The sequence below is a fragment of the Eufriesea mexicana genome, unplaced genomic scaffold, assembly GCF_001483705.2.
Source record: "Eufriesea mexicana isolate 0111107269 unplaced genomic scaffold, ASM148370v2 scaffold1830, whole genome shotgun sequence".
Lineage (NCBI taxonomy): Eukaryota > Metazoa > Arthropoda > Insecta > Hymenoptera > Apidae > Eufriesea > Eufriesea mexicana.
This window is the reverse complement of record NW_016909924.1, coordinates 107,639-133,761: the sequence shown is the minus strand read 5'-3', so window position 1 is coordinate 133,761 and position 26,123 is coordinate 107,639. Positions and strand designations below refer to the sequence as shown.

The 26,123-nt window shown below is 35.4% G+C and overlaps 1 protein-coding gene across 6 annotated transcripts in view; it reads left to right on the top strand.

The window, feature by feature from the left end:
- Window positions 1–25,644, top strand: part of LOC108549103 (membralin) — a 146,670-nt gene extending 121,026 nt beyond the window's left edge. For 2 of the 6 annotated variants that reach the window (XM_017902346.1, XM_017902344.1), the window contains exons 11-13: window positions 2,209–2,308; window positions 17,825–18,170; window positions 21,886–25,644. In XM_017902346.1, coding sequence (XP_017757835.1) covers window positions 2,209–2,308; window positions 17,825–18,170; window positions 21,886–22,106 — 667 coding nt within the window. In that variant the 3' untranslated portion in view covers window positions 22,107–25,644. Of the gene's footprint in view, window positions 1–2,208; window positions 2,309–17,824; window positions 18,171–21,844 lie in introns of all 6 variants that reach the window. The other 4 variants (XM_017902349.1, XM_017902347.1, XM_017902345.1 and 1 more) reach the window with 4 other exon arrangements.
- Window positions 25,645–26,123: the final 479 nt, after the last annotated feature.

Sequence of the window (26,123 nt, the reverse complement as noted above, 5' to 3'; positions counted from 1 at the left end):
AAAAAAAAAAATTAAAAAAGATTACGAATAAAAATTAATTAATTAATATAATACTGTAATTCTATTAATATATATAATATTATAAATAAAATAATTAATGAAGCAATATTATATGAATTAACTCTATTAATTGGACTATGAAACGTTCGATTTACATATTTATCAGGAAAATAAAAGAAATTAAAAATAATAACCAATAAAAATTTTGCATTCAAAGATTTTCTCATCGCAAATTAGTATTGCGGAATTTTCATGTTACAAAATCGATGAAATTTTTCTACAATAAGCTAAAAAGAAATCGCATAATTATCGTACATTATTATTTTATTTAAATTATTTCGTTTCACTTATCGTTATCTTATTTCAAATTTGAAAATAATGATTATAAATCGATATGATTGTGTTGAGCGACACCTAAATATTGAAATTAAAAATACGTGACACGCGGTGCTTCATGATTTTCCTTATATTTTTTCGTTCGAAATCCTTTTTTGTATAATATATAATAAAAGTCACGGATAATATTTGGTAAAATTAATTACCTTTTTAATTCCCTTTAAACGATCCAAATTTCCGGGAAATTAGTTTAAAATAAACCGATTAATAGCCGTTAAAAAAATATTGAACAAAGACGATATCGACAGGACGACTTCGTTATTCAAGCTGTCGCTCTTTCAAGTATATTAATCGGTTTATCCAACTCGTTCAGAGATATTTCAAACAGTATATAGAATATTATCGAGCCTCGTCGCATAACGATCACAAGCATTAACCTCTCGCTTTAACCCTTTGCACTCGACGATTTTTTAGCTAAAGAAGAGCAGGAATTCAAAGATTTTCTGCTATAATGCTGGTGATATTTTTTGGAGCAATAAATAAGAATTCGTATAATAATTAACACATAGAATTATTTCATTTCGATACCTTGCACACTTACTATTATCCCTTTCGCGACGGGTGCCGTATATATACGACAGTCACTTATTGTTTCATAGCGGCTGACGTCGTATATATACGACAGTCATTTATTGGTTTACAGCTGCTGATGTCGCAAATCAGAATTATATTAATGTATCGTTAATAATTACTAATATGTATTACTAATATGTTAACTTAATAATTACTAATACATATATGTAATATGTATTAGTAATGTATATATTAATTTCAATAGCGAACTCAAAATAAAGCTAGTACAGGTATTAGGCAAAGCAGAAAATGGTGGCGAAGTATGGTACAGGTGTGCCGTCGCGAAAGGGTTATTTTAAATTTGGTATATTAATTAATATGGAGCTTCGAAATTTTATCAAATGGCGACTAAAGGGTGCTTCTCGAGTGCAAAGGGTTAAATTTTGCAATATTTCGTATTATCCTTCGCGTTGTAATATATCGTAGGCTTGCAACGACGGTGTCAGGTATGTTGCAGGCCAGTAGTGATTTTCAGGTCTCGTGGACCTTCCCTAGTGGGTGGCCATGCTTCGGGTTTTAGTTTATAAGCACCCTCTGTTTTCTGGAAAAGCTCAGTCTTAAAGACGGTACAGTACAGAGAGCTTTATTGTACCTCACAAGGACTCGCACATTCTTTTATATCTGTATAAGTATATTTGTATCTTTCATTGATAATTGATATTTCGTTGCTATACCACCGTATACGGATAGTTCTCTTCGCATTTTAATAAACGCTGCAATTTCATTTGAGAAATTACATTTCGTATACCCTTTTCGTCGTATTACTTTCATTCTGTTACGATTTTTGTCTTATTTTGTGCTCTGCTCGAATTTCTTTCGCATTTCTTCACGTATAACTAACAAAAGGTTCGTTCAAATAAATGGTTCGAATAAATAAAGAAATAAATGAAGGAACGAATGAATAAATTAAATGGACGAACAAACAAGGAAATAAAAAATCGACAAGTTTTATGTTTTACTAAATCACGAGAAAATTTTGGATTTATACTTATATTTTCGCAATCATACTAAGGGCGTCCCATGTAACGTCGCCTGCCTTCATATTCCAATAGGCAGCAACATGATATGACCTGATCGATAACACACGTCCATGTTGTTGCACGCGTGCTAACTGTAAATATCGGCAAGTTATGTAATTTGTTAGGTTATATCGACACTGTCAGAAATGCAAAAATATATGTACACACACGTAAGAAAGTAACTATATTTTTGTTATTCGAGGAATAATTTTTGTTTCAGATTTTTCTATCTCTATCACTTCTCCTTCTACGCCTATCATTACCGATTTAATGGACAGTACAGCAGCTTGGCACTCGTTACATCCTGGTTCTTCATACAGGTGAGCATATTTTTATTCACGCATGAGATTTCTTTTCAGCTCGTTCAGCTTTTTGATTTAAATTATCGACGAACGAATTTTCTCGCATTTTTGAAACGATATTTTCGCGATAAAATATATAAAATAAATCGTAGAGTAGGTTTTGGAATTAATAATATTCGCGAATATGGGGAATTAATACTAATTAACCTGTCATGGCTAAACGGTCATATTTAATTTTTAATTACGTATTTCGAATTCGACGTTGTTGCTTTACTCACTGTTTTTTCAATTTTCTTTTTCTTTTAACGTAGATATAATTAAATTTTTAATATTTCCTCGTATTCCATTTTTCTTAAGTTCTTTCTATTTTATTTCTCTGTCTATCTGTCATTTGACTGGTCATGCTAGGTTTATTGTTAGAGAAGAATGTGTTTCGTTATTAGGAGATATATTTGTGTTCTGTTAAAGCTGTAATTATTACTTAGTAATACATCGGCAATACTCGAACATCTCTTCGATTTAAAGAAAGATGCATAAAATAAATTTTAATTTTCCTTCAAATCCATCGACAAAAAAAAAATTAATTTTCAAACACAATGAACTTGGATCATAAATGCACGAAGGTGATGCAAAGAAAGAACACTTAGATGAATATACATAGTTATCTTATTAATATACATAGTTGCATAAATTCATTGTATCAGCTTTTAAATGGAACAAGAATTGTCCAATTTTACTCCAGTTTTAAACAATTTATTATTTTTATGTTTATTAACAGTGAACGTAGATCATAAATGCACGAAGGTGATGCAAAGAGAGAACACTTAGGAGAATATACATAGTTATATTATTATAGTTATCTTATTAATATACATAGTTACATAAATTCATTGTATCAACTATCAAATGGAGCAAGAATGGTCCAATTTTACTCTAGTTTTAAACAATTTATTATACAATTGCCCAGAAATTATACAATTGTATAATTACAATATACAAATGTAATACAATTGCCCAGATATTAAAATATTTATCTCGTCATGTTGCAACCTAACTTCAATATCATTATTTCACGTCAATCTTTCGTTCTCGTTATGTTAGCTTCTCCAAATTAAATTATCTCGCTCAGAAATTATACAATTGTACAATTACAATATACAAATGTTCTACCATATTATCTAGATATTAAAATATTTATCTCGTCATGTTGCAACTTAACTTCCCTATCGTTAATTATACAATTACAATATACAAATGTAATAGAATTGCCCAGATATTAAAATATTTATCTCGCCATGTTGCAACTTAACTTCCCTATCGTTAATTGTACAATTACAATATACAAATGTAATAGAATTGCCCAGATATTAAAATATTTATCTCACCATATTGCAACCTAATTTCAATATCGTTATTTCACGTCAATTTTTGGTTCTCGTTACGTTAGCTTCTCCAAATCAAATTATCTCGCCCAGAAATTATACAATTGTACAATTACAATGTACAAATGTAATACAATTTCCCAGATATTAAAATATTTATCTCGCCATGTTGCAACTTAACTTCCCTATCGTTAATTATACAATTACAATATACAAATGTAATACAATTTCCCAGATATTAAAATATTTATCTCGCCATGTTGCAATTTAACTCCCGTATCGTTATTTCACGTCAATCTTTCGTTCTCGTTACGTTAGCTTCTCCAAATGAAATTATCTCTGCACGTAGCAGATACGGATTAAAATTTCAAGAAAATCATACGATCGCGGTCGATTATGTATCTTATCATCCGCGACTGACGTCGTTGCTCGAATCTCTCCGGCAAACAAATAACCCTCGTTACCCGTGAAATTTATCCGGCGATTATCAATTACGCTGAATCTTCTCGAAAAATCTCCTATCCGGACCAAACCTCCTTACGAATTTATAACCGCGACAATAACGAATGGAACACGATGAACACTACCCCGCTGTACGAGAATGGCAAATGGCCCCGGACACGGTGTTCCCTGCATCGACAAATAGACCGGTTTAGCAGAGCAGGAGATATTCGTAATATCTCGAGGTCCGTACGAGGAGTGTACTTAGGTAAAACGGTTGCAGGATTAAGACGCGAACAAGCAGTCGTCGTGGATGGGTATAGTGCTCGCTCGTAAACGCGGTAATCCCAATGGAAATACAAAAGTTTGCGCGAAGAACGGTCATTCGTTCGCGTTGAAAACCGGACATTAATCAGGAATACTAGGCGACCTACTTGAGAGAGGAGAGTTGTTCCGAATATATATATGTTTCAGGGGTGTTTAGCGTTGGGTGGCCACGGTTGGGTGCTCGTGCCTGGCCCAGACAATGGCCACGCGTACCGAAATTATGTCACGCAGTACTTCTCCCCTTTGGCGTACGCCCATCTGATCGATCATTCCATCCTGACATCGATCGCGTGGAATTTCTCAGGAGGGCCGCAAATGTGTTTGCCTTTCAAATTGCTTAGCCTCCCGGATGCTCGTCGGCCGCGAAAATATGTTTTCTCTCGTACGGCTAGAGCTCGTTCGATTGAACGCTTGTGCTAGCTGAATTAAATCGATGAGGGACCTAATGAAGGAACGTTACGGGGTGGATTCGTTTAATGCACGTGGAAAGAAGATCGCGCAGCAAGTGTTGTAACTGAACTCGAATTTGTCGTTGATATTTTCTGCCCTAGAGTCGAGCACGTTTCCGGGAAGAGAGCCAATCTGTGAGCCAAAATGGCGAACTGGGAAGATTTTGTTAGTGGTGGATGAAATTTAATAACAATAAGAACAATTATTTATTTAATTACAGAGATTATCAAACACAAATATTAGGTTGAAATATAATTATTTCATCACTATCACATCCTCACGCGTCTTCTCTCTATTAACCCTTTGCACTCGAGAGGTGACCCTCGGTCACCATTTCATAAAATTTGGAAGATCGATATTAATTAATATATCAAATTTAACGTAATGTAACAGTGGGCAAGGTATCGAAATCAAATAACTCTACAATTCTATTATTATATAATTCTTTATTTACTGCCCAAAAAAGTATCGTCAGTTTTTTAATAGAGAATCCTCGATTTTCTACTCTTCTCTAACGATGAAATCGTCGAGTGCAAAGGGTTAATACTCGATTGCAACTGACGTATGCCAAATCATTCTCCTTTTTTTCTTTTTTCTTTCATACATTACATTAACGTACACAATTCACATAACACCTCAATAATTACACGCATACTCGTTTATCATTATAACCTGAATTCATTAGATATTTCCATTCCATGCATACTTGTTCCGCTCATCCCAACACATATATATTTAAATATCTATGTAACCGCTACCACAAATTTAATTTCAGCTTCTTCGATATATCTAACTTTCTTGCACGATTTTCATCCTCACGATTTATTCGCAATTATGCGAGCTTAATCGATCAAATACTAATCCAATCGGCACAGCCTAGATAACTATTTTGAAATTTTTTATTAAAAATTTTGTATTGTTCTGGTATAGCACTCCTGGTCACTTGAATTCTCGATTTTTTACTCTTGTTTAATTCTTTTTTTCGTTTTTCTCTCTTCACTTTTTCATTTACTGGCCTTTTGACCGGTCCTGGTAGGTTTCGCGTTGAATTGTTTAATCTAAATAACCGGGTTTAGAAATTTGATTGAAAATTTTGCATTCAACGTTGTCGCTTTGATCACTCGACTTTTCGAGTTTTCTTTTATTACGGGTATTATCAATTTTTCTATAGCTTCTTTTATACCATTTTCATTGAAGTTTTTCCTCTTTTATTGCTTCTCTGTTTCCACCTCTCTTGATTCCATCTATCCAAAACGCGATACAGTAGTACAGTATTTTATTAAAGTCTTCCAACAATTTATCGTAATCGTACTGCGTGTTACGTTTTATCGGTCATCGAAGAAATATACCACGAAAATAGAAAATTTCCCGAAAATTTTAGAAATTTATCACACGTTTAGTTCAAGGAAAATAGAAAACGTTGCAAAGTGACACAAATGATAATTCCGATTGCAGAATTTCATAATTAATAATTAAAAGTCGATAATTAATAATTGAAAGTTATCAGACTGGCCATGATAGGTTGCCATCGATAATTAATATTACGTGTAAATTAATAATTTATTTTTCCGTTGGTAAATTGAAAAATTCCTAATTTATTTTATTAATTTTTCAATTATGTTTCCTTTACGTTTCTATTCAAAATTGAAAAGAGGATATGAGACGAAAAATCGATATGTCTGATAAGCCACGTTGGAATTTCTGCCTGTACGAGGATATAAAATGTATGGCGAATATTTTGCGAAACATTTCAGTGGATTCTAGAGAAAGATCTGCTATTAACAGTATTGACAGCGAATGAAGAACTGTTTCATTGTAGTTTAAACTCGGTATCGCTCCAAGTTAAGTTACGTAAAGGCGACCAGAATGGTGCACCTGACAGTTAAATCGATGAGAATAATTTAATGCCAACTTAGGATTTCAATGAGCAGATATAATACCATTTGATCTTACTCTTATTAAATTCTACTTTCCTCGTACGTATCTCGATAATATTGGCTCGAGTACATTTGATCTTGAAGAATGTTGATCGCACTCGAGATATTCGAGAATCATATTTGTCTGCTCGGATATATCGATAATCCTGCTTTCTTTTAAGTCGATTATATTTCGCGGAAAAATCTGCAATTACGGAACCTTGTATCAAAAACTCTATCGATACTCCTTGCCAATGTAAAATTCAATTATTAATAAATTCAAATATACAGCGTATTTTTTAAATGGCGAGGCGAGATGGAGATGGGTGAATCTATGTGAAAAAATAAATCGAAAACGTAGAGTGACAATTTTTCATTCGGGACTTTGTTTGCGAGTAAATAAACATAGAAGATTCGTTGGATGTGCTTTAAGCTACACGTGAAAATAAGAAAGAAGAAAGGAAATGGAAAGTGCTTCCAATAATTTTAAAATGATTTATTTTTTATTTATTTATTTATTTGACGGGTAAACACTCTTTATAAAGAAGTATTACTGTAAAATAAAATAATTAAAAAAATAAAACTAAAAGTAGCACAATTACATACAAACTTATACAGGAGGATACATTGTTCTAGTAAAATTATTGTATTTAATTGCAGAGGGTTAAACAGAAGATGATGCGAATTAAAAATAATTTTTCTTTGATACGGTGTTCACGTCAAAATTTATAGACTAGCTCCAGAAAACAAAACATCCAAGGCCTTCAAAGGAAAAATCGTGAATACAATCGACGATCGATGTCGTAAAAATCGTTATTTGAATAACAACTTGGCGATGCACGAATCGCTTTCATAGAAGATATTTCACGTATCTCGAAACTTCTGCATTTAGAAGCACCCAGCATGATAAATTATCGGATTACGAAATCGAAAGAATACGTATTCCCAAGTATCTTCCGAAATAAAAATCGGATTTTGACCCTTTGCACTCGAGAGGCGACCTTCCCCAAGTATCTTCCGAAATAAAAATCGGATTTTGAACAGAAGACGATGCGAATTAAAAATAATTTTTCTCTGATACGGTGTTCACGTTCAAATTCGTAGAAACTAGTTCTAAAATGAGAATATCGAAGGCCTTCGAAGGAAAAATCGCGAATACAATCGACGATCGATGTCGCAAAAATCGTTATTTGAATAACAACTTGGCGATGTACGAATCGCTTTCATAGAAGATATTTCACGTATCTCGAAACTCTTGCATTTAGAAGCACCCAGCATGATAAATTATCGGATTACGAAATCGAAAGAATACGTATTCCCAAGTATCTTCCGAAATAAAAATCGGATTTTGACCCTTTGCACTCGAGAGGCGACCTTCAGTCGCCATTTAATCAAATTCTAAAGATCGATGTTAATTAATATATCACATTTAAAATTACTCAATGATGCGTGGAATGTCGAAATAAAATAATTCTGCGTCTTAATTTGTACACGATTTCTTATCTACCCTTTTAAAAATATCATCGTCTTTATGACAGAAAGTTATCGAATTACTATTTTTCTGTCACGAAAATATCGCCGAGTGCAAAGGGTTAAAATTCTACTTGCCGAATGAATTTCTTTCGTATTTTCCTATATTAAAGTTTGTATTATTAACAGCCATTATTGGTCGCAAGTTTGATAATTGTAACAATGAGGGAGTTGGAATATCTTTTGGTGGGACACAACAGAGTTGGAAATTATGTCGCGTTGTAATAATATTGATGATCGTTAGTATTGACGGTCGACGAGTAGGTATGTTTATAAACTCGACGAGTTTCGACGTATGTTGGATTTTCCCAAATATTATCTATCATTACCTGCGTACGAATTTTCAATCGGACATGATCTACTAAAAAACACGCGCGAGTAATTGCGAGCGGAATTCGCGCAAGATGGAAATAATAAATAAATTTTTCGAGTTAAACCTAAAGCTACAGCGAATAAGCTCTGTTCAATCTCATCGCGTATTATTCTTCTGCGAATCGATTTATTTTCGAGAGAATAATACGTAATATATTATCATGGAAATGCGTGGCAGAAATTGACAGACTTTCGGGAGAGTAAATTTTTTTTTTCTTCGAGTCAAACCACTGCCAGAAATATGTTTTATTCATGGTTATCGCATATTATTCTTCTTCGAATCGATATGCCGAAAAGGAGAATAAATAACGCATTGTTAAATTTTTCAGCGAGCGAATTTTTCCCAGCAACAATTATATACTAGGTAATCTGATTCGATAGCGCACTTTGATAATGCAACGAATCATAATTAAGTTGTCGCGATAAGCGTATTAACAGTTATTATTATAATGGTGTTACAATAGCCAGCTGTTGCGTTAATAACTGCGATCGGTATGCGCTGTATATACATTTTGTGTGGAGAAATTAAATACCATTAAAGTGTAATGGAAAAGGAAATTAGTCGACGAGAGATACAATGAATAACAGAATCGAGTATTATACGTGTATTTAGGAGTATTTATTTTATGATACCATAAAGTAAGAATTAAGTGAATATATTCTGAAAGAAATAATGCTATGTGAGACGATATAATACAATAATTGATACGGTTTAATAATTGACAAAGAGAAGTTGCTCGAATATTGACAGACAAATTATTTCTAAGAAATTGCTATGAATTACTATATCTCAATGTCATCGAATTGGATGGTATAAAATTAATACGAATAAATTATATTCAGTATCGAAATAATTATTTCAAATTATCAGAGGAGCAACGCATAATTTTCACTGTTTGAAAACTCAATATGTATGATATTTTAATGAATCTCGCTTTCTTCGATACGATCCTAAATACGTTATTATTTTTCTATACAACAAATAGAAGAAAAATCTGAAAATCGGAAAATCGTAAATAGATTGTTTATTTATATGACAAACCTTCCATAAAATTTTTAAAAACATTATCGAAGAATTTTCGTGCGAAAATAATTATTTCGGAAACCACGTTCAATTTCAAATTCCCAAAAATTTGACACGCAGGGAAAAAAGATGCAAAGCAATAATTAATCTTTGAAATCAACGTACATCACAAAATCGGAATTTCTTGTTTTCCAATTATATCGTTATTGTAAATATCGCAGCGTATTTAATACGATCAGAAAATTGATTTGGAAATCAATTTAATCCTCTCGTAACACGGTTCCGATTCTACATTTACACCGTTGTTATCTTTCCTGAAATATCGTTTAAATTCACAATTTCCAGACCCAAGTATCGCCATATTTTTTCCACGCAGAGTAGTACACACGCGGAATTCCAATTTCACGGTTCTCTTTTTCTGAAAAATCATATTTTTCTGCTGGTTGTTTGTCGGTCTCGTTCTATATTCAATCTGCAGTAACTACCTGCTCAGTTCTCCGACTGACGTGAATTCCGATAATATTCCTTGCGCGGTGAAATTAAGTTACTCACTCCTGTCCTAGTCGCGATTAACATCGGCCGATAATTGAGCGGTACTCGTTAACAAGAGCAGCCAGCCGCCAGGCCAACGATCGACAATTATTTCCCGGCAACGAGTTTATGAATAGAGCCGAGCCGCGGGAAAATTCGAAAACCCGGCGGGCAACAAGACGCGATCATCTAAACCGAATCGTTTCGACTCCTGCTGCCTTCTCATCCCTGGCTTCTTTTCTGCAGAGAGAAGGAGAGACGGAGAGAGTCGTGGCGATTAGCCCCGAGGCACGATTATACGCGGGTCGATATCGATGTCATCGGCGCTGATTATCCGGCAAACGAAAATCTAGTTTTCCCTGCAACCCCTCTTACTCTGGCCCGCACCCTCTTGGTTAGGTATTGGTAAATATTCACTTCGGGGTAGATCGCGTTCAATCTTCGTTTTGACTGTACGTCGATCGAGCACACGCTCTAGAGTAACCTCCGAGAAGTTGCGATTATTACGTAGGAAATTATTAATTATTGGAGATGAAAGATATCGTGTATGCACACTGGAATAATTATATTTGCTACGTTGGACAACTGACGCGTGTTGGTTAAACTGAAATGCTTGAAATTCTGAGATCATATCGGTAAAATTGTGTGTACGATACTTGTTTGGTGCGTATATTTGTTACGAGTAAGGGTCGCGGTGGCGCTAGTGAGTTAAGTGGACATCGTCGGAAAGCCTAGTTTCGCTCCGATTATCAATAAAGAATATATTTCTTGTTTGTAGATTATCGTAATATAATAAAATCACGAATAATATATACTATATTATATTGTACGTACTATAGCAGACAGATACGTCATTAATTGAAGGTTAAGCTCTAATGAAGATATTTTTATAACAATTTAGACTAACCTGATCTTGAATTTGCAATTCTGAGATTATATCGGTAAAATTTTATGTGCGATACTTGGTTCATGCGTACATTTGTTACAAATAAGGGCCGTGGTGGCGCTAGTGAGGTAAGTGGACATCATTGGAAAGCCTAGTTTCAATCCGATTATCAATAAAGAATATATTTCTTGTTTGTAGATTATCAGATTAGTATAATAAAATCGCGAATAATTGATACTATATTACATTATATATACTATAGCAGTGAGATGCATCGTTAACTGAAGGTTAAGACTAACCTGATCTTGAATTTGCAATTCTGAGATTATATCGGTAAAATTTTATATACGATACTTGGTTGATGCGTACATTTGTTACAAATAAGGGCCGTGGTGGCGCTAGTGAGTTAAGTGGACATTGTCTGAAAGCCTAGTTTCGCTTCGATTATCAATAAAGAATATATTTCTTGTTTTTAAATTATTGTAATATAATAAAATCACGAATAATACATACTATATTATATTGTATATACTATAGCAGAGAGATACGTCATTAATTGAAGGTTGAACTCCAGTGAAGATATATTTATAACAATTTAGACTAACCTGATCTTGAATTTCAACTTAGAAGAATAATATTACCTATTTCAACCAGTGAATTACATATTTAACCTAAACTAACTTAAACTACCGTGTAAGTCAAGTTAGACTACATAAGTGTTCCTCACCATCCAAGTTAAAATTCAAAATTAAATTTAATTAGGTTAAGTCTAATTCTTAAATTAAATGGATACCATTCTTGCAAATATCTCAGAAGCGACAGCCTAATATCGGTATAGATTCAAGCTACTCAAAATAGAGTGCTTGATGATCAAAACTCCTTTTAATGACTCCAAGGTCATTAAAATCGGCGAGATCTCCTTTATACAGATATTTACCCAGGTATTTTTCCACGAACTTGGCCAGCTCAGCTCCACTTATCCAATCCCATGAGTCGATTAGACATTATCTTCCTTTAGATATATACAGACTCGATTCGTTGTACCGGATAAATCATCACGTATGCCATTTCCATCATGTCGATAACAGATCTCGATCTGACCTCGAGATATTTATTTTCCATATTTTGGAAACGGTCTTCCATTATGCACCTGTCGGCTTCACCTTTCAATCCTTCCTGTTTCTCTAGTCTCCTCTCAGCCTCGACTCTGATTCCGTTCAGTTATTGGCTTACTCGTTTCGTTTCTATGTTAGTTTTAGGGTCTTCGCTGAGTTTTTATATCGCCTCAAGCGATCTCGATCGAGGCTGTTATACCGAATCCATTCTGCCGATCGCGAACAGATCGAACCTGTTTGCGTGCAGTGTGGATCAGCGAGCTATGAACTTGACAGCGAAGAGAGGAAACTGACTGCTCGAGAGATGGAACAGTCGATTCCTATAACTGGTTTAGAGATTGTTGCATTTAGCGTCACGATTGATGGCGAAATGACAGTATAGGAACCGACTGACATTCGGTAAGATCTGCAATTTGTAGTTTTAGATATATTCACAACAATAAAGGCAAGAAGTTGTTGATTAATTTGGAACTTCGATTTAGCTCTTAGTTACCACTCGTTATCGATTTGCTGACGTTAAATTTTGTCCAATATCGTGATTATTTGGAGGAATCCGAAGTCTTCGCAAAATATTGACAATTGACAGCAATTGGCAAAAGGAAGAGTCTATTTAAGAATCTTGGGGTATTAATTTCTTTATAAATAATTGTAATTACTGCTTTGGAAGTAAGAATATCTGAATTTTTAGAAATTCAAAGAATTAGAAGGAATTTTTATGATGTAGATATTTCATATACTAAACGATAGATAAACTATTAAAGGATATAAGATTTAGGATTCGTGATAGCTTAGGTTTAACTCGCGAGCTGTTCGCGAATTAAATTGTAGATACCATGCAAACTCTGTTCGCGAATTTTTCAGAAATTGTTCGTCAGTTTTTCTATTTACGAATGAACGATTTATAGTGTGTCCAGTGTGAACTGAATAATGAGATGACTAGTGGAAGGTGGTTTTTAACGTTAGTACCGAAGCGTTGGCAAGGTTTTAAACTTGATGAGGTTATGAGACTGGATATTGCCCATTTTTGGTAATGCGTATATCGCAACATTGTTGTTCTCGAGATATTAGTTATTTTGATAATTATCTTATCGGATATGTTTTTATCTCGAGTAGCAAGATTAATTCTATCGGTTATTGAACCTAAAACTTGAGTCAGAAGGTAGGATAAAAGTGTCATATTCTGCTTAATAAGAGATATTGTAAATAAGTTAATCTTACGATCTTTTTATGGATTTGTACAAACAAAAGAACGAAAAGTCGTTTCGAAATTTACGATAGATTATATGGATAAAAGAGTTTAATAATACGGTGAAAACATTAGTATCGGCAATTCGAATGTTTCGCTATACGATCGATCCTCTATTCTATTGTTTCATTATTCGATCGTTCCACTGTGCGATCATTCCACTGTTCGATGGTTCCACTGTTCGATGATTCCACTGTTCGGTGGTTTCACTGTTCCATCGTTCCATTATTCGATGGTTCCACTGTTCGATGATTCCACTGTTCGATGGTTCCATTATTCGATGGTTCCACTGTTCGGTGGTTTCACTGTTCCATCGTTCCATTATTCGATGGTTCCACTGTTCGATGATTCCACTGTTCGATGGTTCCATTATTCGATGATTCCACTGTTCGGTGGTTTCACTGTTCCATCGTTCCATTATTCGATGGTTCCACTGTTCGATGATTCCACTGTTCGGTAGTTCTATTATTCGATCTTTCCAATGTTCGATCGTTCCATTATTCGATCGTTCCACTGTTCGAGGGTTCCACTGTTCGAGGGTTCCACTGTTCGAGGGTTCCACTGTTCGATCGTTTCATTATTCGATCGTTTCATTATTCGATCGTTCCACTGTTCGATCATTCCACTGTTCGATGGTTCCACTGTTCGATGGTTCCATTATTCGATGGTTCCACTGTTCGATGGTTTCACTGTTCCATCGTTCCATTATTCGATGGTTCCGATGTTTTTTTTTTTTAATTTTTTTTACAGAGAGGTGCGATGTAGTAGCTGTTCTATAGAGTGAAGAGATTGGCTGAATAGACCTAGGGTAGGATAAGTGTTGCTAACATTAATAATCATTCTATTAATACCTGAGTGGTATGCAAAAGTGATTTTATCTTGTTGTATATGAAGAAAGTTGTATCACCTTAAATGAAAAGTTGGAACATTGATTGAGAATTTTTCTAATATATCAAAACAATTTATAAGACCATTGAGCACTTTATAAACAAAAAGAATATCAGAGATTTCTCTCCTTCTTTCTAACGTTGTTAAATCGAGTGATGAGAGTATAAATTCATAGTTATCACAGGTAACTGACTCAGGTTGCCCAATATGTCGTGAAGCTAAACGTAGGAATACTTAATAGTTTGAGTTAGTTTAAAATTGCGATTTTAAACTAACCAAAATTGCTAAATGGTAAATAAATATATCATTTCATTACACATCATACGTGTATTTTTAAAAATAAGATAATTAATGTTATATTATATTATATTCTGTTGTATGTTATATATAATTTATAAGATCCTTGAACACTTTATATACAAAAAGAATATCAGAAATTTCTCTTCTTCTTTCTAACGCTGTTAAATTGAATGACGAGAGTATGAATCCATAGTTATACATGCCCTTTCCCTCCTTCCCCTTTTATTTCTCACCCTACATTACCGATACATCATATTTGCGAATAGAAATGTTTGCTCTGCTCTAAATTGGTCTGTGCACAAGAGGATACTACTATCAAACTCCTCAATAGCACATACTGTACACTGCTCGTGTAATAGAACATCCACGTAACAGGTGTTCGCATAACGGAGCTTCCGTTGCAATTTAATCCCATTATATATCCAGTAATAATTAACATTCGATACATCCCACGTCTTCATCCCTCACGTCTGAAGCTTAAAAATCATCATCAATCGTCTCATGATTTCTCACAGTCTACAGGCTCTTTCACACCGATCCGGATGAAACAAGCCATCCTAATTTTTCCAATAGCGTATCCCGATGAATGGAAAATAGTCAATCTTGCCCGATTGCATCCGCATAAATTTTCTTATTTGTCGAAAAGTATTCAAAAATTATTCATATCCCATATGCACGCGTGGAACGTTTGCACTACGAATAAGGGCACGGGGGTGGCAGGGTGGCAGGGGGTGAGAAAGAGAGACGGTACGATGTAGGGGCTCCGAAGGACACTGGGAGAACGAGAGAAACGGTATAGAACAAATTTGGCGAATTTCCATATAAATTTGCTGGGCAGAAACGACACTCACGCACACAACACGCACAGAAGCACACGCACACGCGCTGCTCGCAAAACAAGCGTTATCACGAGCTCGTGTGACCCCATGTTCCATCTAACACTTTCGATAGCGGCCGCTATAAATTCGCAAACTAATTATGGATCGTTTTCATATACCCAATCGAATCAATGATTCGTCGAACGTGTGTTTGTTAATCGAGTTACCGCGGATTTTCCAAGCACGTGTTTGCCTCCGTGTTAATTATTGCGTCTTCCGTATTCCCATTTTCGCGTCTCATCGGCGTATGTACCTCTTGGAATACAGCGTATAATGCTAAATTTAATTTGTAAGTTGAAATCCACGGTAAGTCGCGGATTGTAATATTTCGTACGACGCGATGCAAAGTTCGAGTAAAAATTTATATCACTCGCTATGCAATTTCGCTGCGAACAAAGTTTCGCTTTGTTATTCAACGATATTCATATTCAAGTTTTTCGTGTTTTAGTTTCAGTATCTTCCGACATAAATTATTTTAATAAAGGGATCCGTAACGGAGTAGAACGAAAAAGAACGCTCATTCTGTTAATTAAATTTGAAAGTGTAAGTCTCTTTGAGTAATTTGACGAAGCTTCTCTTGCTAACGTTTCATTTCGAATTTAAAAAAGCAAATATATATCGATCGCGGTATAGTAAGTCGTGCAATTTATTTTTTCACCAGCTACATTGCCCTGGCGGTAAAATCGCAATATGGTATTTAAAAACGTCAAGATGATTTTGAATTTTTAACGAAGAATGTCTTTGAACATTTTTTTGAAACATTCGCGTTTGTAGTTAATTGGATATTAATTTATTTTCGTTCGAGATATTTTTTCCTTTCATTATTCTAAACGTTTGAAAAATTCTGCGGTATATATATATATATTAGGTGAAGTAAAAAGAAATCTATTATTTTTATAAATACAAATACTGGAATATTCAGGTGGTGGCCAATATTGTTAACCTACTTCGTCTTTCATTATGTTAGGTGTAGTAAAAAGAAATCCATTATTTTTATACTCAATTTCATGCAAAAATAATGGATTTCTTTTTACTTCACCTAATATATTCTAAAGATTTATAATTAATATTATTGAAATACGTTATTAAAATAACGTAACGAAACATGAAATATTAGAACAAATATTAGATACATAGGTATATTATAACTATATAAAAGGAAACTTTGAGTGTAAATATATATATATATTTGACATTATTCTTTTTATTTTATCTTTATATTACCCTTTTTATATTATTCGGAAAATAATATAAATTAAAATAAAATAAAATAAAAAGAGTAATGTATATATATACAGGATATATTATTCGGAAAATAATGTAAATTAAAATAGGATGAAACGAAAAATGTAATGTTAATATGTTAATTGATTTACATCGTCCTATTGGACATAAAAATTTGTAAAATATTATCTTCTCTCATTTTCCTTTAATCTTATTAATTTTTGAAAAATCCTGGGTTAGTAATAGGATGAACACACTGTATACTGTATATTACAAAATATTATAATATATTAAATATTATAATAAATATTGTATATATAATATCAAATATTATATATAGTAAATATTATATGTATTACAAAATATTATGAAATAACACATATACAGTCGATTAAAATCGAGTAAAAAATCTGCCCTAAAAATTACTTCGGCATAAATACTATATTTTCCTATAGGGACATATGGTTATTTCTGTTAACCTCTTTGCACTATAATAACGAGTCTAACTCGTCATGAATTCTTGTCGAATATTATAATTATACGGTTCACCTTTCACACGATCAAAATTATATTTAACTCGTCTTAACGTGTACAAAATTTTCTTTTCTTCAATCTATTTTTTATTTTCATTACTCATTATTCGCCCATGAAAATGTTGTAAATAAACCATTGTAAATCAAATTTCTTAATAAAGAAATTTATTTTTTACAATTTCTTATTCTACTATATATTTGTTACAAAATAATAAGAATACAATCTAAGGAAAACAATTTTCTATAGCAATCTTATTTATCACAGAAAGAACACAAAAATATAAATAATTATTACATATAGGAATTTTGTTAGTAAAATATTAAGAGATTATTCGAATCGCATTTTTATAGCAAAAGAATCTTCAAGTGCAAAGGATCAAGGTGATCGATAAAAGTGCATGAGGCCGAAGCGCAAGTGAAATTAGCATTAGGCATTGAAATGATTAATTAGTTTAACGAACTATCACGATCTCTTTTTATTACAATTTCAGCATTCGATGCTATACTTCTTTCATCACTACGAGCTGCCCGTGATCCTGCAGCAGGATCAATTACAGAACCTTCTATTCCGCAATCATCCGCAGGCTGGAATGGCGGAACCCACACCCGCGCAGCCTTCGCCAAGTATAAATCAGGCATTGACCAGTATGGCACCAATACCTGAAACTTCACCAGCACGAGAGTCGACGATTGTCAGGGAACCTGAACCGACACAAGAGACACTCCCGAGTCCACCGCAGGATGAGTCGGACTCGGCTGCTCCTGATGCTCACGCAGAGGAGCAAGTTGAACCCGCAATGGAAACTACTTCATTGGCCGACGAACAAAGTAACGAAGGCAGGAATGATTTACGTTACGCGATAGCTTTTAGATCATGCATTTCCCTCGAATTAATTACCTGCATGTGAATGTCGATCCCGTTCGCTGTTCTCCATTTCCCTTTGTTTTCGTTCTAATCTCGTATTAATCTTTGACAACCACTTTGTTACCTTGTTTTACCCTGGGAACACCCTGGAAAATATGTATTACGTTGTAAAGTGTTAGCCAAAATTCGTATATACCTTTTTCTTATCAGGGATAACCTGGCAGGTGTGAGCAACTGTATTGCTCTGCATTTGCAAAGATGACGGTGGTAATTAAAATAGCTATATATATCTTTTATTTTATATATATGTATTTAATATTTATTTATTTATTTAATATTTAATGTTATTTAATATTTATATATATATAAAATAAAAGAAATTGTTTAACGACACATTCAACTCTGTTTATGCGAACGTTACACAGACGTGACTTTACTTGATAGATATACTTATTACTATACTACTACTATTACTATATTACTTATTACTATACTATACTTATTACTAAGAGTCATAAGTATCATAAGTAGTATATATATGATACATATTTCAGAATTAAATCACACTGTAATAGCATATATATATATATATGTCACTGCATAGTATATATATATGATACTTATAATACTTATGATTTTTAGTACAAACAACAATGGTTGTATCAGTGATGTCTGTATAACGTTAGCATAAGCATAATTCAGTGTGTCGTTAAACAATCTTTTTTTTTATTAATTTTTCGGAAATTGTTAATTACTCGAAGTTAAAATTCTAGATTCCGGTTCTTCTCCCCCTATCCCTTCTTCCAAATTTTGTCTTAATTAGCCATTTATTATTGGCGTTATTTGGAAGAACATACTAAATTAATTTATAAATACTTGATATAGATATTTGGAATGTTACCACTCTGTTATTCGCGTAATTCGTGATTTTATTTTTGATATGTGTAATCAGTTTTTTAATACTTTTATTTCATCATTTTTAAAGTCCTTTTTCCAATTTTTCTTTTTATTTTTCTCTTTAAATCCTGTCACTTAATCGGTCATGTATAGTATTGACAGTATTAATTATTCTAGGAAATATAATATATCCGTCGATTTTCTGCAAAATCGTGCGAATTCGAATTTTCTAAAACACCAAATTTTGTCGTAATTTCTAACAGAAAAATTCGGGACTGCTTGACCGATTCTTATAAAATAATTCCTCCGTGCCCCCATTTGGATATTTAACTCGCGAAGTTACTTCGAAATAAATGATTTTAATACCACCGCGTTGTCCGATGGGTAGGTTTTCCGTTTTCGTTAAAATTCGTTGATTTATCCCGATTGTTTTCGTTGCAAACAGAACGCTATTAATTTCATCGGAGTGAAGAAAAAAGCAACCAGTTCGAATTATTTTACAAAGTTGGACGTACTGTTTGTAGGTCTTGTTACAAATGCCATTGCGAAGCGTTATTCGCTGAAGGATATTTTATGATCGCATTTCACTCCGGGCTGATTCAACGTTGCCACTGGTAATCTTTCTCCTTTTCAACTTTATTTGTTACGTTATTCACCGATCCTCTCCGCGAGTAAAACCGATACTTGGAATAATTTCTGCATACGTAACGCGCATATTTTTTACCGGAAATAACGCTCCACGGTTCAATTAACGGGGTAAACAAATTCGCATGTGGGAATTCATTTGCGATCCGTGTTCTTTCCATATTCGAACGAATTCAATCGCGGTATTTATCATTTCTGCTTTGATCCAGCCCCACCGTCGGATATTCCTCCACGCCATGATCTTTTTGCAGCGCGCATTTCGACCGCCAAATCTTGCCGTGCAAGTAATTTTATACTTCGTAATTTCGCCGAATATCCGTCGTACTTCAGTCGCATTTCATCGATCCCTTCGCACAATATTAATTTTCATAGAAGACTCTTTGCAGCCATACGTCCGCTTCAATAGCTCCGCTCTCATAAGCAGACAACGCTGTTTTCTGATACGCTTACGCACCGCTTTTTCTCACCCTCTTGTTGTTCATTTATCACCGCATCTATGTTCTCCCTTTTAATCCCGTCGTATAATCTCCATTTCGCTGAAAAATATATTTCGACAATCATAATTCGCGCCAACTACCGAACAAAACGCGTGACGCGTAATATTTTCTGTAACATTATCGAAAACGCAGTACGTGGATGTATTTTAAACTGATTATAGGAAACAGCTCGTATCATTTTCCAATCGGTGGTTCTGTTTTTGAAACGTTCGTGAAACATTTGTTATTGTACTCTAGGAACGAAGAAATTAGATTTGATCGTGTGTCCAGCTATTAAGTGCTCTACTAAGTACTATATTATTGCGTCACAGGAGAAACCGTGACCAATCATACATGACCAACGTGACAGTCAAAGTGTTAATACTATTGGGTTGGCAAGAAAGTACTTTCGGTTTTTTAGTGTGAAATAAAACTCAATTTTTTCTATACAGTAAATGAACTTTAATCGGTCAAATATCTTCCATTCTATTCGATGACCTTTCGCCATCTTTCTGGCAACTTCGTGATCCCGCGCTCATAGAATTTCTGGTCCTCATCTGCAAAAACTTAACCAAGTGCGTAAATCTCAGAAGCTCGACCAGAACGTTGTGGGTATCTTTCAGTGAAAAATCTTCAGAACGAAATTTTTTAAACTAATTCTGACACGTGCGTTCTGTTAAACAATCAACACCATAAACTTCTCGTATCTCTTTGCGAGCCTCAGCCGCATTCTTGCCTTTATGAAAATAAAAAAGTAAAATGCGTCGAAAATGCTTATTTTCGCACTCCATGTTAAGACTGACCGTGAACTGACAGTTATAAACGAAATTACACGGAATTTCACGAAATAGCAACCTAAAGGTATCGACTGCCACATCTGAAAAGAAAAAAATTCTAACTTTGACAAAAGAATAACTAAACAAGCATAACATTATTTACTGGTGCAAACCGAAATTACTTTCTTGCCAACCCAATATTTCCTTCGCTAGAGTCCTTCACAGCTCGCAGTACCACATTTGCATGGATTTGACAATACTTTTCGCAATTATATTAATGCATTGAAATTCGAAATACCTTTTAAATTCGCCTGTTAAACTTTTTTATAATCGAAATCGTTAATTGGTGACTGTAATTTGTCAAAATTAATTGTGCATTCTGAAAATGGTCCGTCCACATCGTGCAATGAAACCTGTGTATATTTAACTTCGTATCAACGTCGATCTGCTATATTCATCGGTCTCTGTACTCTCTCGTTGCTTGAAGCACTTGAAATTTGTTATAATTCATCGAATCCTGCATTTCCTTCCCGAATAGTATTAATTTTATCATTTTGTGCTTACTTTTTGCACTCGTGCACAGTGCACATCGTCACAGATGTTTCTCCATTTCATCGACAAACTTGATCCTCTAGGAAGAATAAAATCGACAATGTACACACGCGTACACGTAATTTCCATGTTTTCCGGGAGTTCCTTGACATTGTTTGAATAATCGGCTACGATGCTTAAACGTATCGACTTACCTTTCCGTTCACGAAAAGAGTCCAGCCACGATTGATCCAGTTTGCTAATTGGCCACGAGGTGTTGTCTTTTAATCTTCCTGTCGCTTTCTGTCTTGCTTCTCTTAGCCATAACACCCGGTTCTGCTGAACGTTCCTTTGAATCTTAGCAGCAGAGAGCCCGTCGGAGTCAACAGCGCCGGATTCGAATACCGTCGCAGAGGCGAGCACGGAGCCGAAAACAGAAGCAGCGATATCTGGTAACGTCGCGTCCTCCTCGAAGATCGGGGACAATAGATCATCGACCGATGCCTCTACCTTGGAAGGCTTCGAGATGATCGAGGCTACCGAGACGACGTGGAAGGAAGCGACATCCTGTCAAGACAAGTAGAGGAACACTGAACGCCCCGAGCCGTGCCAGTTGCACATTGCTGTTAGGGTAGTCCGGAAGAGAAGAGGTTGTCATCTCAACGTGGTTGCATCTGCAAATAGAACGTCTTGGGGCTGAAGACCTCGGGACTTGGCGGACAATCGTGCGGAGCAGAGATCAGCCATCTTGACTCCGTGGATTATGTCAGGGATCTAATTACAGCGTTTATTTTATAATCGATCGATGTCGAAGCTCTGAAAATTTGATCATTTGACAAAAGCTGAAAGCAAATCGAAGAGATGGGAAACGTAGGGGTAGTTTGACAGCGATAGCTGGCAGATGTTAGGTTTTAACGAGTAACCTGGGATCTTGGGGTCCAGGACGCGTGAAACGGGATAGCCAGTGACTGGATTTCATCGCGCATGGTACCAGATCGCTTGAAAATATACTCCTTCTGCCTGTCAGGCTAACGTACGCGGTATCTCGTGTCCTCGGGGTCGGGGAGGAAACGCGAAACTCGGGAAAAAGCGCAAGAAGCGTGTTCCAAGTTCATTGTATACATCGCAACTGTACGAACAGTATCGGGAAATTGACTTCGAGTACGATGAAATTTTTTATTGACAAATCTGCACGAAGCTTTCGTCGGACCGCACCTTGCCGTTGTTATCACCATTACTGATAATTCCCGTTGAGAATTTTAGAGAACCACACAGACAATTCGCAGTGTATCAAGCGAATTCGATACGTACGATTTTTATCTACCGTTCGTTCCCTCGGTATACGATCATTGTATCCAATGACGTGGACTAGCGAGACCACAGTTCCCGGACGCGACAAGTTCCAGTTCCTTCAGCCGATATTCTTCCTTTCTCGCTCCTTTGCGTTTATTCCACGTCACGTGCAAATAGACTTTACCCATCTGGACGAATGTTAGCCATAGCGAAGCATCTGAAGCCGAATTTTCGAATTTTCTCCGTGTCTCACTTTGCCTAACTCCTCAATGCGATGTTACCTGTTCCCTCTGAACCGAGTCGTCAAATTTCGCGTTTTTCTCTCCGGATCACAGTTTGGCAACTGTTGATAGATCGATCGCGTTGATCCATGTATTCAGATTCGACGGGATCGCGATTTCCTGAGAGTGACCGAGCCATCTGCTGTCAACCGCGAGTCTTCGCAGCGTCGTTCGCGCGGACCAAAGGCTTTGTACGTTGTGCAAACGTGTGAACGTTCTATCTCGCGGCAAGTTGTGCAACATTTTGTTACGACTCGGGGACTTGGTTGAGCAAGGGAATTGTGGTACGCTAAAGATGCGCCGGTGTCACGCGAAACGTTGAAGTTATTCCATGTTACGCGAGATCAGAGACTCTCGATTGAAACGGCGAAAGGGGGACGAAGCGAACGAGAAGAGAGTGGATTAATGGAAATATATTTTACTTTTTATATGTTTTACCTCGATCGATGTGAAATCTCCATATTGACACGGCCGAACGTGGTTGGTCATGGTAAATACTACCATTTTATCGCGTATCCGAGATGAAGCGACGCTGCGAATACGTTAGAGATCTCTGTGCCAGCCGATCGTGTTTCCTCTTATTCGCTTCTTTCTTCTCGTTTCGATGAGCCTTTCTACCAGTGGTGATCGTGATTTTTAACGCTTATCGAGTATCGATTTAAGGAATCAAATTTTAACTGGTAGTGGTAAGCCATGTCAGGATTAACTGGCGACAGAACGTGTTAAAAGATACTTAGTGCACATATATACATATACATATACATATATATATATAAATATTTATTCTTTACCATAAACGTTCTTCTATCGTGTATATGTAAATTTATTGTGAAAAAATACCCGTGTCCATGGTATTCGAAACATTGGAGCACTGTGTACATCTTGCGTGTAAAGATCAGCGAGAGGACACATTAGAAGTTGTAAAGTATAGTAACAGGCCGAGGAGAAAGGAAAGGAAGAGAGAACACGAAGATCAATCATCGTTTTAACGTTTCGAATTCGATCCGTCTGTGTAAAATATTTTCCTAAACTATTTGCATCGTAAAAGTCGTTTCTTTTTCTTATTATTTCTTTCATGGTTGGTTGTACATAATATTACATTACGATTATTATCATTATGCTACTGCTATTCTTATTGATATATTATAAATAAACGTAAAGGTGTTGCAATTCCGGATCTTCGTCTGTGTTACTTTATAGTAATTCGTAGAGTAATTCTGTAGTTTAGGGACTTTCCTCGAGTTTGGCTGTTTGGTCTCAGCTGAAACATCGTTTTAATTTTATTCTCAAAATTTTCCAACGTTTCTGTCATTTTTAATTACCATTTAGAAAACAAGATTTAGAAGAAATCTTCCCTATGTACGTACATTTATATATATAACTGTCACTTAGTTGTAGCTTCATATGTATTGGTAAAAAATTATCGACACTACTGTCTTGTGTTCATGCCCCTTTTGTTTCCGCTCTAATGCAAAATCACCAAATTAATTTTATAGTCTATCAAATTTAATTATTTAATTTACCCAGATTCCTTAATTTCGCGACGAAATGAAAGTCAAATATACAAAACCGGGGAAAGCCCTTAAACTACGAGACTGCCTTTCTCGTCGTCGACAGGAAGAAGCCTTCTCGGTCGTACACGGTCACTCCTTTCGAATTTTCGAATTTTCGGACTTGGTGAAAAAGTAGAACGAACACCGACGCCAATTCGAGATCCCCTAAAACGAAATTGCTGCGCAGATGATCGATGCAGTGAGTTGGTATCGTTCCGATCGTCGAATTCCTCTGGTCGTGAAAACCTCGGGTCCCGGCGAAACACGGAGAACGCGAGATTTAAAAGAGATTCCCGTGAAATTGGAATTGATTGTTGAAGCGAGACAGCGCCGGGTACGAGTCGTAGGTCGAATCCTGTCGAAGACGCGGCTTCCGGTAGGGTGCGAGGCGTGGAAGCGCCGAATTAGACGGATAGATAGCGGTTTCGGATAGAATCAAACAGGTGGCGTGGCGGAGTTCGAGGCAGGCGGCCGGCAGGTCGCGCGTAAGATGGAGGAAATCCTTTTCACCCTGTCGCGGGGATAGAAAGGGGTGAAACGAAACGGGAGAGTGATGTTGCGAAAACGTCTGAGGGGACACGACAGTCGTACAAACGTAACGATTTATTTTCATTACGACATAATTAGGGACGAGACCCGTGATTCGATGCGCTCTCCACGCTCGCCGCTACATCTACGCACGGACACGCCCTGGTCGAGGATGTTTTGAACCTGAGGGTACACGGTTCAATCGATAGGGGGTGTCCACGCGCTGCGTTAGTCGCTTGGATTTCGTGCATAGAATTAAGCAGGCGTCGAAGGGATTTCTTCGCTCCCGGATCAGCTTGATGAAGATGGCGTTCGGTTTCGACACGGTCAGAGCTTGGTAATATTTATTGGGAACATACTTCAAATGATCGATAATGCATTCTTTGCAATTTAGATAAAGTAGTATTACGAGTAAGAATCTAATTTTTGATAAATAAAATGTTTTGTTTTGGTAATTTTAGTTTGAGGCACGAAGTAAATATTTTATTTCGATAATTTAAGTTGCTTTTACGTAAGTAAGACGTGAATATGTATTATATTTCTGACAGTTCTTAATGTGAAAATAAATTTCGAAAGTGATAAATCGACATTTGCAGATACGAATGAATGAAACGAATAAAATATTCCAAGCTATGGCACAAATACTTTCGGTGTTCTCAAATAAAATATTATTTTACAATTTGTTCGCGATGAATAAAATATTTTATTCTCATAAGTAGATATTTTCTGACAAATAAAATATTGGATATGTAGGAGCTAAAGTAGAATGTTTATTTACTATTTCTCATTTAAAATAATACTTTATTATTATAGTTTATTGGCATTATCAGTTCGTGGCTGCAGGATTTTTTCTTAATTAGTAGAATATTAATATTTAATAATTCTTCAAATTTTCTTATTTTATTTTCTTTTTAAATCGTATTTTCTTGAACTTTTATTTTTGCT